This window comes from Centrocercus urophasianus, unplaced genomic scaffold, assembly GCF_019232065.1.
Source record: "Centrocercus urophasianus isolate 14NV4802_14NV808 unplaced genomic scaffold, USGS_Curo_1.0 seq_38, whole genome shotgun sequence".
Lineage (NCBI taxonomy): Eukaryota > Metazoa > Chordata > Aves > Galliformes > Phasianidae > Centrocercus > Centrocercus urophasianus.
This window is the reverse complement of record NW_024884955.1, coordinates 3,746,865-3,762,252: the sequence shown is the minus strand read 5'-3', so window position 1 is coordinate 3,762,252 and position 15,388 is coordinate 3,746,865. Positions and strand designations below refer to the sequence as shown.

The window sequence follows — 15,388 nt, the reverse complement described above, 5'->3', positions numbered from 1 at the left end:
TTCATTCCCACTGAAATCCAAACTATTCAGCACAGTGTGTTTATTATAGAAAATATAATGATGGACAACTGTAATTGGCTGAGAGATGAGGGCCAACATAATTAACTGAACTTTTGCTGATTTGCAGCCTTGAAAATCTGAACGGAACTGAAAGCAAAAATAAATAAGATGCATAATTAAGGCAAAATGTATGGCCATTACATTTATCCAGCATCTCCTTTTGGGTAACTAAAAGCATTTTCTTTTTTTTTCTTTTTTTTTAATGTAAAAAACAGCTTGGGGGAAAAATAGACACAAATATCAGGCAATTTTAAAGCAGTAAAGCTTTGGCATGCAACCTGCTGAATTGACCATACCAAGTCCCCATTTTCATATTGCTCTTCAGCCTCCTACTATCAGAGAATAGCAACTACTGTTGCTGGCACAACACAGCTACCACTTTGTATGTGCTCCAAAACTGCCTTGAGGTTGAAACAAGTTTGTGTTTCACTGCCTGCCTTCTAATTTTGTACAGAACAAAGTCTGTAAAAGGCAAAGTCCCTCCTACGAAGGATTTACTACTACCCATAATTGTACTCTGCAGGCAGCACTGCACTGCCACCGCTCAGCGCGTGGGTGATTCAAAGCCCTGGCACACATCTTCCTCACAGCCGCTTATGGGAAGGATGAAAATAAATTTTTCATTGAATTGAACACGATGTTCTGATAACAGAGATGCCAATTTAAGAGACAGAGCCTCTCCCCTGATGGGAAGCAGGCACAGGTAGCTTCACGAGCAGACGGCACAGGACAACTCCCATTTCTCCTCCCTGAGCCCATTTCCCGGTTGGGCTGGAGCTCTGCTGTGAGAGGGATCCTCACCCACCACCCCTTGCAAAACTTCATGACTCTTTCTGCAGAACTACCTGCCACAAGAGACAATCAATGTGATTGCTGCTGGCTACAGCTCACTTACTGGTGGCTGGATTGATTGTGTGCTTGTTAGTGCAGAGCCCACGGGCAGATGCACGTGTGAGCCCCCGCTCCCCCCTGCTCTGTAGGAGATTATCAGATGCATGTGGCCCTAAATAAGGACAAGCAGAAAAGGGATTCCAAAGCGCATGTTTTGGCTTCAGCTATGAAGATGAAAGAAATTCAGTTTTATGACAATTAAATCATGAAGATTTACACTACGCAGAAATACACTTGTGAAACAATGAAGCACATTTGGAGGACAGATAAGAAACCCCAACAACACAAGCTTCTTGAACATTCTGCTGAATGTCTACAGGGTCTGCAGACAGCTGAGACTCCACAAACTGGCAAGAGGAGCTGGGAAGGGTGGACTGGCTCCAAGCACAGCCCCATGCACAGATGGGTGGGCTGTACCTGTTGCCCGTTTGTCTTTCCTCAGCTGTTCTGCACCCAAATCTGCAAATGCACCAGTGATACACCTCACTGTGGCTTTGCTGAGCTGCAGTTCTCATAACGGACAAAAGATATTGCTAAGGTTAACTACGAGGACAGAGAACTTGGCACTCTCCTGCTTGTAAGAGATACTGATGCATTGCCCATCTGATAGCAGACCCTAAGATCCAAGTGGTACGCACATCCTCACACTGCTGAGGATTCAGTCACCTGTAACACTCCAGTATCACCAACCTTGTGTAATGCTGGTGCTAAAAGACATCAGTTTCTCTGAACATGAAGGAGAATCTGACTGTGCAAAGTAAATATTGATCATCATTCACAGACACGTGTGAGAGTCATTGGGCTCAGGACATGTGACCTTACTCTGGAGGGGATGAGCAATTAGTGGTTTTCCCTTGGAAGCCATGTCCAGCATCTGTACCCATGCACGTGTCCGACGTTACACAGAGGCACCTCAAATCAGCTCCTGCAAAGGAGGGCTGCAGCAGACCTGCCAAGTGAGACTTTCCCACTCCTCAGGTCAGCAGGCCGGGCTCGTTGTCTCCCAGCCAGCCTGTTTGCCACAGCTATGCACCGCACACGTGCGTCAAGGGAAACAGCCAGACACGAGTACATTTATTGCCCTTTTCAGAGCCAGCACTGAGCATCCATGAACCTCACAGCATTCCCATGTGCATGCTGCATGGAGGAAACAAATATCCTAAAACCACATGCAGATTCTCAGCACCCGAAGTGCTCTGACAGCAGGAGCACATGTGGGCTCACCTGCAGGCAGCACTCAGAGCCAGGCACAGCTGACAGAGCTGCTCCCATCACCCAGGTGATGCACTGCACAAGATATGGGAGTACGCATATGCATAATACATTAATCCATTTGTCTTTTCAAGCAGTTAACTGAGGAAAACATTCTGAAAAAGAACTGAGAACACCCCCCAGAACTCGTCCCAAACTTGAAGGCTTAAATTTGTTTTGCACAGAGCAACAGTAACACATAAGCTTTGTCACTCTTGTCAGCACAAAGGGCTGGTCACACACAGCCCCCAAATTTATGGCAACTACTCTATCATTCATTGGGACAAAACATTCAGATTCTGAATCCTTTGATTCAACCTTTTGATCTCTACCCAGATTTGTAGCATTGCTGACATGTACACTGCAAACTTTGAACCACATACAGACACCATTCACAAGGAAGCAACATCAGCACCTCCAGCCCTGCGTGCTTTCTGTGAGGCAGCTGCAGCCACCTCAGCTGAGGCACTGCGGATTCAGCTCTGCTTCCTTCAGCCCTTGGCACGTTTTTGTATAAATTGGGGTGGGGGGGAGGAAGAAGGAGAAGCGAATTCCTGAAGCTAATGCAAAACATAGCAGTATCCATAACAGACATTTACATTGTGTGCAGACTGGACAGAGACAGAATTTGCCTTCAAGTTACTTGAGAGCCCTCAAGCTGCAGAAATGGCTGCCTGCGTGGAGCTGCCCAGAGGGAACACTTGTGCCTCAGCAGACAATTCAGAAAAACCCCAAACCTGGACCTCAGTGTCTCCCAAGAATACAGCATTATTAACCAGAAACAAAACACTTTTCAGTACCAGAAAATGCATATCTAAGCTTAATTCACTTGAAAAGAAAGCACTACTGTGAAGGCACAGAGGCGGTGTGCTCTATTAGAGCTCCCAGCAGCCTGCAGTTACCTCGCAGAGGTGGGCCAAGCCACACCAGGGTTAAAGTTCCCCACATGAAAACATGATGGAAATAGAAAGCAGAGGACTCACCCATCCTCATCTGTGCTTGTCTCACATCCACACCAGAGGTTCCCTTCAGACTTCTGCACTGCTCCTACTCCCAGAGCTGGGGGGCCAGGCTGGGGGAGGGCAGGAGCCCTGCAGCCGCTTATCCCCAGGTGCAGGTGCTTTGCTAAACTCCCAGGAAAGGAAATCAGCACTATGCTCTGAAATGGCCCGCAGCTTTGTGCTCCAGCATTCTCTTTGTGCAAAGCTTGGGGAGATCATGTAGAGTCCACTGGGAGTTTGGTACTTAGCCTTTGTGGAGTCTCCTTTGTGTCCCGTGCCTGCTTCATCCTCTGGGATCACGCACCGGCTGCAGTGCAAAGACTTCCAATAACCATCATACTGCAGAGTTTCCCTTTTTTTAAACTGCAAGAGATTTGAGCATCCCCTCTCTGGAGTCAGTCTCTCTCAGCACCTGCCTTACGGCCTGCTCTCAAACGAAGGGAAGAGGAGAGCAGGATGCCATTTCCCAGGGCCAGGCTGCCCACTTCCAACATGGCAGTGTGGCTGTGAGGGGGGCCCTGAGCTCACTGCAAAGGGGACACTGCAGAGTGGTGGAATTTTGTGTTTTAACAACTTTGGAGAAATAATTAACATTAAAACCAAAATGCAGCACAGCACATGGAACACAGGAGGGCACAGTGAGCCACACAGTGCCTGTTGTACTCCAGTGCAGCTCAGCAGAGACGTGTGGTCCCTCTAGCCCTCGCCTGTCTGAGTTGTGCTCACAGCTGCTTCCCCTGAGCACAGTCAGCAGCCCCTGGTGCAGGATCCATGGCCCTTTGCCTTCACCATCTCCCTGCATTTTGTCTGGGAACCAGCTGGGGCTGGCTGCAGTGCAGCATTCATGGCAGGTAAAGCAGATGGAAAGGGTTTTACAGCAGCTGCAGGCACCTTCTGAACAGAAATATTGATGTAGCAGGTAGATACAAGAAGCCATTGCATCTCAGCAGCAACAGATGTCAGCAGTGTTGCCTCTTTGTTATTACATCATGACTTCAGGTGTGTTTTCACCGTGTCCCCACTTTCCCTGATAGAAAAGTCCATTCCTGGTTTTATGGCTGTGATAAAAGCTTGAAAGTGCTGTTCGCATCTCTGAAAAATTCACACAAAAATGCAATATTGTATGGTGCACACGTATATTTCTGTCTGTGTGTATCTGCATCTTTTCCTTTCCTTGGGGTAAAGCTGAAGTTGTGCACAGAAATAACATTATCTCTGGACACCCACCATGTATTTATCAAAGTCAGGAAGGAAACAGGCCTTTAAATAATGAACCAATATAAATACAATAACAATATATGTACAAATACACAGAGCTTTCACTTACATATCTATTCTCATACTTCTTGTGCTTTGATCATTCTCCATTAGGCTTTTAATCCCTCAGTTTAAAGAAGGTCTCAGAATTCTGATGGAAGATTCTTGGAGAATCTGTGGATCTTGCATGGAAGGGCTGTAATTAGGAATAGCTTGATAGGCAGGCATGTGACCAGCACGTAAGTCACTTCCCTGAGTTATAGCATAAAACACACACTGATCTCCTTCAAACAAACCTAGCCAGAGCTGCATAACTTCTGAGACATTAAGGGAAATGAGGGAGGAGTGAAGAGGTAACAGATTAGAGATACACTTTTAAACCTTTCAGTGGAGCATTTCAGCGTAATTTCTGTTTCAGTTTGGATTATTGCAGATTCCAGTGCTGGAATATCCAGCTCATAGCTCTGAAGAGAAATCCAGAGACCTAGAGAAAAATCTGAGTGAGGTGTGAAGAATGAGCATTAGGTTGCAGTGTCCGGAAGTAGTTGTACTCACGATGTAAGATTTCTGCTGTTGTAAGCCTGGTATAGTTGTGATGCATTCCTGTTGCCAAAGATGAGAACAGAATTTGGCCTTTGCAGTGATTGCAGGGGAATTAGAAAAGGATAAGGAGTGGCATTCGTATTCTGTGCTGTTGGTCTTATAACATATGAACACAGAGCTGAATACAAAGGTGTATTTGGTCAGGCTCAGGAAACAAGGAGAAATTTGAATTAGATGCTTGCTCTTTATCAGTTCCCTCTTTTTTTTTTTTTTTTTTTTTTTTTTTTTTTCATTTCCTTTATATTTGGTAAAATACAGATCTTGGTATAGCATTACTTTATCATCATTCCTTTATTTCCCGTGCACAGTTAAGGGATAATTACTGCAACCGTGGTTTGCAGTGTGGTCCCTGCTGTATTGCTTTGTCTGTAACTTCAGTCTCTGGCTTGGTAACACCTGCCACAGAGGAGACAATGAGAATCCCTGATGCTGCCAGAGCACAGATCAGGAAGCATCGTAAACTGCTTCTGATCTGTTTGCTGGATTATTGCTTGAACGCTGGCAAATGCAAATGCAGTATGTATCTGTCTGCCTAGGGGAGGGGTTCCATTACCTGAGATTCTCTGCAGATATTGGCAGTGTCTCGTGGGGAAATCTCATTTACTATGCAGAACAAAATCGCTATGGCACTGATCATATGATTTGAAGACTCAATCCTGAAGCAGCACTACAGAAAGGGGAGGTGAAACTGCACAAGACACTCCGTTCAGACAGCATGAGGCAGTGAGCAGCACACGAATTTTATTCAGTAGGCAGGAGGAGAGCTGCTGGATTGGTCTGTTAGATGTGTAGTCAGGAAACCACAGGAAAGCTTTATTTCTGGCAAGTCTGCATTTGTCAGAATGCATCACTGGTGTTACTAGAAAAAAAGGAAGTCCGCTGCTACAGAGATTAAAAGGTAGAAGCAGCAACAGCTACAGAAGATGACTGTGAAACTCCTTTGAAAACCACCTTAACCCTCTCTCTCAAGAGTGAATTTAACCGTTGGAGGGCACTGATTCCATCTGACTGTCTGGAAAGTGTGGTGAAAAGGATGCATGTTATGAGGAAGCATTCCACCAACAGCAGTGCAAACTAGAGGAGAACTTCTACCTGCATTGCTGACACTTGGCAAAAAATTATACAAGAAGGCTTTCTGGCACCAGAATTTTGGGTTTGGGATTTTCTTTTTCTTTTCTCCTTCAGTCCTGGAGAAGGATTTCGTGTTCTCCTCCTACCCATAAACACACACAAGGAAAACACAAACCAGAACTTGGAATCCTGCAGACTTTCCAAAGAACAGGCATGGTACAAAATGTCATTTTGGTGTTTTTCCGCAGGCGACTCAGCCAAAGACCTGCTGTTGAGGAGCTAGAAAGAAGAAATATACTTAAACGTGAGTACTTTCTTCTTAAAATATTTTATATATTTGCTGAAATCAGCAATTATATCTGTGAAACATATTCTTTTCACATATTAATTTACCGGGATTATTTTCTGTACCTAAAAGTTTTCATGTTTAACATGCTCTGTGTTTCAAATATTACAGAAATGAGAATTCACACTTTGCTAAATGAGAATTTACACATGCAATTTAGCACAGAAAAGAGAGACTTGCTTAAATTCCAGCTTTGAAATAATGTATATTGTGAACACACTGCTATGGGTGTCTGAGAGGGGAGTAGCATCCAGGCATCACACAGTCAATGACACACAGACTGCCATTTTTGAAGCCATTGACTGTCTTGGCTGAAGGGGAGTGGACAAAGCATCCTTGCAGAGGTGTGAGGACATTTCCAAAGACGAGTCAGAGAACTACCATTCTGAGATATTAACAATTATAGAGGGAGAATTCCAGGCCTATTATAAATACTGCTACAGGAGAATGTTGCTCAATGTCTTTCAAATAAACACAGGGCAGAAACTCAAAACTCTTTTCCTAAAGATTGGTGTTGCAGCCAAGGGATCAAACAGGTGATAGATGCTTTGGGAATCCTCTGATCTAGATGGAGAAAGAGCTCTGAAATTCTCTCTGTGATGGGGTCTGAGATAGGAGAATGAGAGAAGCTACCTGCTAGAAGGAAAGGAATATTGCTTCTGTTATTTTTATGGTTTAGTTAGTGTTGAAAGTAAAAAGCAAACAAACGGCACAACACCCTGATAGCAGAATGATGGAATGATGCGATAATGGTTTGATTCTCATTAAACATGAATAAAACATCTATATGGCCACATGTAGTATGACTGTGTGGTGTATGTCATAGAAACAATGTTGCCTTTGGTATTTAATTCATATTTTATTTTCAATGTGATTGCAGTTCTTAAGAAAAAAAAGTTACCCACATTTTGTTACCTAAAATTCAATGTCTCGGAACTTTCCTAGTTTAAAGAAAAAACTTATGCAGTTGCTATTGAAGTTATTGTAGATTTTATTTCACTTTTGACATAAAGGGATTCCACGGTCACCTTGTATTTTCAGTACTCTTCCAGAGCATACACTGTGCATGCTTAAATTGGATGCAAATGTACATAGCTAAATGAGAAACAGGGTGCATTCTTTGAAAATGTGAATGGGTGAACTTGGCCTAAATTTACCTGTCAGCTACACAAGAGATGAGAAAAAAAACATGAACGCAAGATTCTGAAATGTGGAACCAGATTCTCAAGAGTCAGTGCCTCAGATCCCCTTTAAGATCTGTTTTTAGGTGATTTTTCTTTTCATTTATTTAGTTCCTTAAGGCAGGGCTGATCTTTATCAAAAAAATCTTTCCTTTATGTTTAGTTTTTGAAGAATGCTGGTTACATCCTTAATCTGGGTTAAACTGACAAGCTTTGATAATAAAAGTTTGAATACATTCATATAATGAGCTTAGAGAGAGATAAAGCAGAAAGAAGATAAAGCAGAATTAAAGATATTTCCTGAATGCTGGCTAAACATACTGGTCTAGATTTGTATCTCATTTAAAGGAGCTCCTGACATGAAGCAAATCCATTGACTTCAGTTCATTTGCTCAGGCTTTATACAGATTTTTCTGTGATCAGTCACTTCTATTCCAGTTACCTGTTCCATTATATAAAAAGTTAAGAACCTGTCAAGAACTGAAGTTATCACTAAGCTGTGACAGCAGTAATCTTAAAGGCTGGATAGATACAACAACTCTAGGCTCAGTTGTGAGTGAATGTGGAAATTTGCAAACTTTCCTGATAGTAGTGTGAATATAGAAATTCTTGTCATGGTTTTTAAACACCTGGTCTGACGTGCAAAGATGTAGCAACATAAATACTCTTCAGTGAAATCACTACAGCATCCTGCAGTTTGTAAGGGTTTGTACAGTTGACTCATGAGTTTCCTAGCATCTCTTAGCAACACACTCTGCTAAGGAAAATGTAAAGCCAAGACTTTCTTACAATTTTGCTGAACTTCTACATCCTTTGCTTTAATTATAGAAATATTGCTGGTTTACCATCACAACTAAAATCAAGACCCAGGTGTTTACATGTTCTTGGACTCAGCAGAGAGCTGACACTGATATTCAAGAACGCAGCATCTCTTAAATCCCCAGTTCATTCTTATCACCGGGAATTGTTTCAGTGTTATGCACAGCTAAGAATTGCCCAAATAACTCACAGAGCAGAAAAAGTGAATTACAGTACGACACGTGTCACTTCATAATTGGGAGAATCTCCCTGCTGAGATTTATAAAGTCAGCCCTCCCTAATGAGTGTAGCTATGTGTGGGCAGAGTGATGCTGATAGGGAAAACCTCTCTGGTTTGTCTCTGTAATAATGCTTGAATTTTGTATTGCCTTTGCTAGCAGTTCCTATCTTATCTTGCTTTGTATTTTCCAGATGAATTATTTCTCATGTTTTCACATTTGGCATTTTCTTGGAGCTGGGAATAAGCACTGAGCATGTCTGAATGTATCACAGGAAAGGGTCACTATCTAATATTTTGCATATTCAAATGTGAAAATGAATTTTCCAGTCAGAAATTTATATTTTTTATTTTGGAATTCTCTCAGTGCATCTCTGACTGTGATATGTTAAAAGGCACCATACCACAGAAAATTATTGTCTTTTAGTAGAAATATCTAGATATGAAAATATATATATATATATAATATATATATAATACTCTAAAATGAGTGAATTAAAGTGTAGTTAAGCATATTAATAAATCCTTGCAAAAATTTCTGTATCTGAGAATACAGTCTAGTTTTTAAGGCATTCTCCTCTCAGACATTTCACTTAAACCGGTTCTAGTCCCTGAGACAGCACTAATTTTGGTTGCTCTAGTCGCTTTTTATTGCCTTGCCACTGAATTTTAATATGGCATGTTACAATATTTTATATTCATATGATTTACATTTCTGCTACAGCCAGTTGTGGCTGTGCACTGCTACGTTACTCTGTGCTGATACTTATGCTGGCATTTCATTGTAATCAAATGAGCTTAAAAATACAGAATCCTTCATTACAAAAAATATCATTTTGGAAACTCATCTGCACTGCTCGTGTCTTTTTAAGGCAAGTTAAAGCACACACATTATTTTTAATACTGGGAGTATAATAAACTAGAGAATCCCAGAGTGGTTAAACGTTTTTCTCTAGGTCTCCAGCTTTGTTCAGGTCACAGGCTCGTGCCTCAGTTTAGTAACAGATAGTACTGGAAATAGAAATGCCATTACCTCGTATCCCAAGGCAAAGGATATATTTCACACAGTGTTACAGCACTCCACTCTATTTTTAGACCCAGTGTGTAGGAGTTGTCACGGCTTGAATGCTAATAGGCACAACACACAAAAGCTAGCTGGCTTAGGTTAGAATGGAATGCTACAAAAGAAAACTTGTGAGGATAAAGAGGTTCGGATATTAGTGGCACAGACAAAAAGCATGCAAGTCAAAGATAGCTACTGTGCCAGTGTGACCATCTAAAGATGTAGCCTGAGAATTAAGGTTATACAGGGCAGAACATTACTTTCCCTGAAGCTCCTGCAGTAAGTCTTTTCAGCATCTACTGCAACATAATGGCTCCAGCAAAGCAGAGAATACAAAAAAATGATGATTAACTATGGAATGTTTTGATTTTATTTCTCAAGTTCATGCAATTTGAGAGTTGGTGTGGCTGCTTAAATCTAAATGTTGGCTTATGAAATCAGAACTCAGTTCAGAGCTCAGGAAAAGCTGTCATTGGCACCAGTACCTTGTCCTCACAGAGAGGTGACTGTACCTTCTAGTAGAGAACCAGAGGCGTACAGAACTAAGAAAACGGACAGCTAAGAGCCAGCTTCTAATTTTTATGTGATGTAATTCTTATTGCTTTGGAAACTACTGTTCTTCCTCATGAAGAAAATCATCCTTTTTCTTTTTATATTCTCTGTAGAACGAAACGATCAAACTGAGCAGGAAGAAAGAAGGGAAATCAAACAAAGACTGACAAGAAAGGTAAAATCTTGCAATACCATCCATTAGATTTTAGAAAGCTAGTAAAACACTGAACTGTCACCTAGGTCACTATTACACTGTACTTTCTCCTCAGCAGTGCCTGAGATAGTGGTATCTAATATATGAATATCTACCATGTCTCAGCTATGAGAATTGATAGAATATTTACATAGAAATTTTAAATGAAAAAGTAGTATTTGCTTGTACTCTGCGTATTTCACAACTATGCTGCTATAAAAGCAGTACTTCGTTCTTTGTAGCAGAGCTGGACTGGCTCCCTGCTGAGCACCAGAAGTGCTCCCACAGTATGTTTCTCTTTGCATTTTAAGGTGTTCTGAGATCTTGTTATTCTGTTCCCAGGAAACCCTTTTGGAGCTATAAGCCAAATATGCCAATAACCTGTTATATCCAAACTGGTCTGATCCTGAAAGCCTTGCACAATCTGCTGCTGAATGCAATAGAGAAACCCTACATTATACATGTAACAAATTCATTGTGATTCCTTTGCCTGTTCTAAATTTATGCAATTTATAAATTTCAAGGTCAAAATATTTTCATCTTTTCTCCATTATAAAGCCACTGTAGCCCACACCTCAACTCAAACAATTATTACTCCCATAACAATAGTCTAAAGAACTTAATGGCTCCATGGAATTTCCAAGGTGTTTTTATTCAGACACATAAATGCACACTAAGCTAAGATGGCAAGCAGAAAATATTGCACAGTTTCTTGAAATGTTGGTTACTAATATTGGCTCTATTTTACAAAACTATTTAATGCAGCTTAACCAGAGACCTACAGTAGATGAACTAAGAGACAGAAAGATCCTGATTCGATTCAGTGATTATGTAGAAGTGGCAAAAGCACAGGACTATGACAGACGAGCAGATAAACCATGGACAAGACTATCAGCAGCCGATAAGGTACTGACATAATTAAAGTATTATTGCTTTCTTCTTGGCTTGTGTAAAAAGCTACGTTGGATTCTGCAAGGACATTTTACCTCTGTAAACATTATGGTTATTTGATATGCTGTAAACACACTGACCAATGTATACTGTCATAAAAAATGCTATTTATAAAAAAATGCTTATTTAGTACTATAAAGGTCAGCTTATCCATTGATGCGGGGAGGGAGGGAAAGGTGGATACAGTCCTTTCTCATGCTTTAGGCTGCAACTCAAAATCACTTCCAGTGAGCACACAATATTAGCATTCATCCTCCAACTGGAAGTTTTTTTCTTAGACATGCAAATGCCCTTTACTATGTTTTGAAACATGCAATATTTCCTCTCCCGTTTCCTGTGAATATCGTGGAGTTGGTTGATCTTTCATTTTCACGAGCATAAACAAGCAATTGTTTCTGCTCCGTCTACCTGCCACATAACTAATTTACACATGAATTTAATTTTCACGTTTAAGTACCTGAGACACAACCAAAAGAGTTCAGCATGATTCCAGCTAGAACAGTTGCTGAATAAGGTGTTCTGAAGTTTCAGGGATGCAGCAAATAGAACAAGTGCAGATGTGAGGATAATTACTGGATAAGATGGCAAATACACGGCCGGATTGCTTACTGCTTTGGTCTGAGCAGCGGAAATCAAATTCTTTCTTCTTCATTCCAGTATTTCCCAAGTAAGAAGTGTAATAAATGGCTTTAGAAGACTTACATAGAAAAGGAACAATATTTTATCTTTTCCTATATTAGCTCTTCTCTAGCAATCCATAAAATCATCAGCAATCTATATAACCTAAATATTCAGCATCCCTACTGGCATAGTATGCCTTGCTGTACACAACACCTATTATTTCTACTTAATGAAACTCATGTTCTGCTTTGTGAGACTGCTATTTTACAGTGCTTACAAGTACAAAATTATTTGTTAACTCTCTTCTATTTTCAATTCCTAGGCAGCAATTCGGAAAGAGCTAAATGAATACAAAAGCAATGAAATGGAAGTACATGCATCAAGTAAACATTTGACAAGGTCAGTCTTCCAGCTGTTTATTTCCATTGCTTGCTAATAAAGGGTACAACAGCAAAAAAAAAAAAACAACCAAAAACCTCAAAAACTTAATATTTAAATGTACTTGAACATGCAACATCATTGCATACTGCTCTGATTCCCCCATTAGCAGGGGAGTAATGCCCACACATAACACATACTAGATTCGGTGTAGAAGATGGAGCCTGTAGATTTGCATCACTTGAACAGCAGTCCAATTGCTACTGGAAGGTGCAGTTCTGAAAAGCACAGTTAGTGGCAGACAAGCAGAAGCAAGACAGAAAACTGGATTGCACTCTTGGCACTGCCCAAGTGGCTGGGCCACTGAGTGTCTGGCAAGTCCTGCCCTTGCCTCATCACAGCACTGTCACAGATTTATGTCTAAACATTCATGAAACCACTGAAGTTTTCCACCAGACAGCAACTGTGAGAGAAGCCATTAAGCTCTATGCAAAAAGACTTTGTTGCTTACAGAAAAATTTAAATAGAAACCAGTTATTTTGTACAATTTTTGCGATGTCTGTTAAGTGAGTCCTATTACTCTTAAAACACACTTTTGGGACTTGCTGATAGCACAGTGTACTTTTGCCAGGTCTGTAAGCGTTCTCTTGCTGCTAAAACAAGTTGCCTAACACTGTACTTAGGAACTTCATGCAGTCCCATTTTCTGGAAGGCACACCAGCATTTCCACTTTTCTGAGCTAGAGTTAATCTGATCTTAATCGAGCTTGGCATGGTCAATGAAAAGACGATCTAGGCAAATACACCAGTCATAATACAATGCACGTTAATCTGAATGTTATGGTGATAGAATTCTAGAGTGTCCATGCAACTCTTAGAGCCCTTTTACACTGCAGAGCTCAGACTCAGTGTATATGGCAGAACACCACTGCATTGACAGAATGGAATACAAGAAAAAATTAGAGGGTGCAGTTAAGACTAGAATTAAAAAATACCTTCTACTAAGTGAGCTACATGGGAAATTTAAGCAGATCACAATGATGCACTTCCAAATTTAGTCAGGATATTTGGAGCAAACAGACTTACAATTTACAATTACTGCTGAAGTATTACAACTGACTGGGACTTCAATTGCACTCAGTTAAGAGAACACACCTACAAAGCAAGAGCATATATATTCCAGACAGTGAGACTATCATGTATTAATCTAACAGTATATCTCCTATTTTCCAAAGCACTAGCCTTATTCTTACAAAATAGTAAGATCATGGCTCAGTAAAGAATGTTACTGGCAATAAAAACTGTGGCCTAATTCCTAAAGGAGAAAAAAACCAAAAACAAGCTCCATGTACATTTTACATTTGCATTTCCTGATAACTGCAGAATGGTTTGGCTGGACCCTGAGAACTGTAACTGCACTGCAGTCATGGCATACATGTGGAAATGTGTCGATGAAAATTAAACTTGCTTACAATTGCTAATATCCTATAATACTGTCAACGTGCCTTTAAAGAGAATGAACATTGATTTTAAAAAAGTTAATAATCTAAACCAGATTTTTTTTAAATTGTATATTTTTTAAATGTTGAAGTAGTTTAAAAATGTCTCTTATTTGTCCTAGATTTCACAGGCCGTAGAAATTTTCTTCTGAGAAGAATCTGCCCTTACTTTTTGATATTGCTGCTGAACACGCGTCAGGGAATCATCTTTCCCTAATGTTCAGTCCTGGGTACCTTGATGTTTATGAGAAAGGAGGACTGCGGATGAAAACTCTGCAGCACTTCAATAAAGAGGGAAACACCAGAGATGTTCTTCACCTTGAAGCCAGAAGAGCAATGGCCTGTTGAATGGGATTAGCTGCTGAAAAAGACTGAAGTAAAACTACTTGAAAGAACCTACTACTCTCCTTTACCACTTGTTTTAAACTGTTTTGCAGTCTATCATGGAAAAGGAGATGTGCATGTACAGGCTTTACCATTCCAAGGCCTCTGACATAATGGACATGACGCACTGTCAGTCAGTATTACGTTGACAAGACATTTTGAACTTACCACAATTAGTTTGTAAAACGCTTAAGTTCATGTTCTAAAAACTAATTTAATGTATTATAATTTCATTCTTTTTTTATATATTGTCTAACAAACACAGCTGCAAGCATTTTTGACTCCTGTTACTTTTGTTCCTTAATTAAATGATTACTTATTGCAGGAAATGAACATGTTTCCTGAAGATGTTTTTTCCCAGGGTCTGTTGGGAAGGGATCTCAGTTATTATGCACTACATCACATCCCTTTTTTATCAACAGGGAATCTTCAAAAAGATCATTTTAGCGAAGGACCTCCATCTTACGTAATAGCAGCATTTTGCACCAGGCCCTTTGCATACCGTATTGTCATTACACAGTAATGGCAGAGAATGACAGATAAGTTCAGTTAGCCTCATTAGATGTTACCAGTTTGCACAACCGCACATAAACAATTGATAGGAAATTGTACTTTCATGCTTAAGAAACAAATTATTGTAATGTTTTTAATAGTAAAAATGTATATATATAGTTTAATGATTTCTTGATAGTAAAAGGAAAGAAGTTACTAACTGATGATAAGCAAATGGAATTGGTTTAGAAAAATATAAAATAATGCTTGACATCTAGAAACATCTGAGAATTCTTCTCAAGGAAAACAAACAAACAAACAAAAGAAAAAATACACTGATACCTGGAAAGGATGCCTTATGGGACAGCAACAAAATGATGCAAACTCCCAAGACAAAAATTTCTCTGCAGGTGTTTTAAATGCTGTCCTTTTAGGAAGTGACTCAACGTCAGAAATCTGAAGAGGGTGCTGTGTTACAGCTTTGTTGAGGTGATCTCCGTGAAGCCACAAAGCATGAAAATAATCAAGAAACTAAAGGTACGTAGAATTGTTTGTATAG

General features: G+C 40.3%; 1 protein-coding gene across 3 annotated transcripts in view; it reads left to right on the top strand.

Moving 5' to 3' along the window:
• PHACTR3 (phosphatase and actin regulator 3) overlaps positions 1-14,616 on the top strand; it is a 94,333-nt gene extending 79,717 nt beyond the window's left edge. For all 3 annotated transcript variants that reach the window (XM_042832374.1, XM_042832373.1, XM_042832375.1), the window contains exons 9-13: positions 6,383-6,438; positions 10,426-10,487; positions 11,271-11,411; positions 12,400-12,476; positions 14,076-14,616. In XM_042832374.1, the coding sequence (XP_042688308.1) occupies positions 6,383-6,438; positions 10,426-10,487; positions 11,271-11,411; positions 12,400-12,476; positions 14,076-14,091 (352 nt within the window). In that variant the 3' untranslated portion in view covers positions 14,092-14,616. The remainder of the gene's footprint in view (positions 1-6,382; positions 6,439-10,425; positions 10,488-11,270; positions 11,412-12,399; positions 12,477-14,075) is intronic.
• Positions 14,617-15,388: the final 772 nt, after the last annotated feature.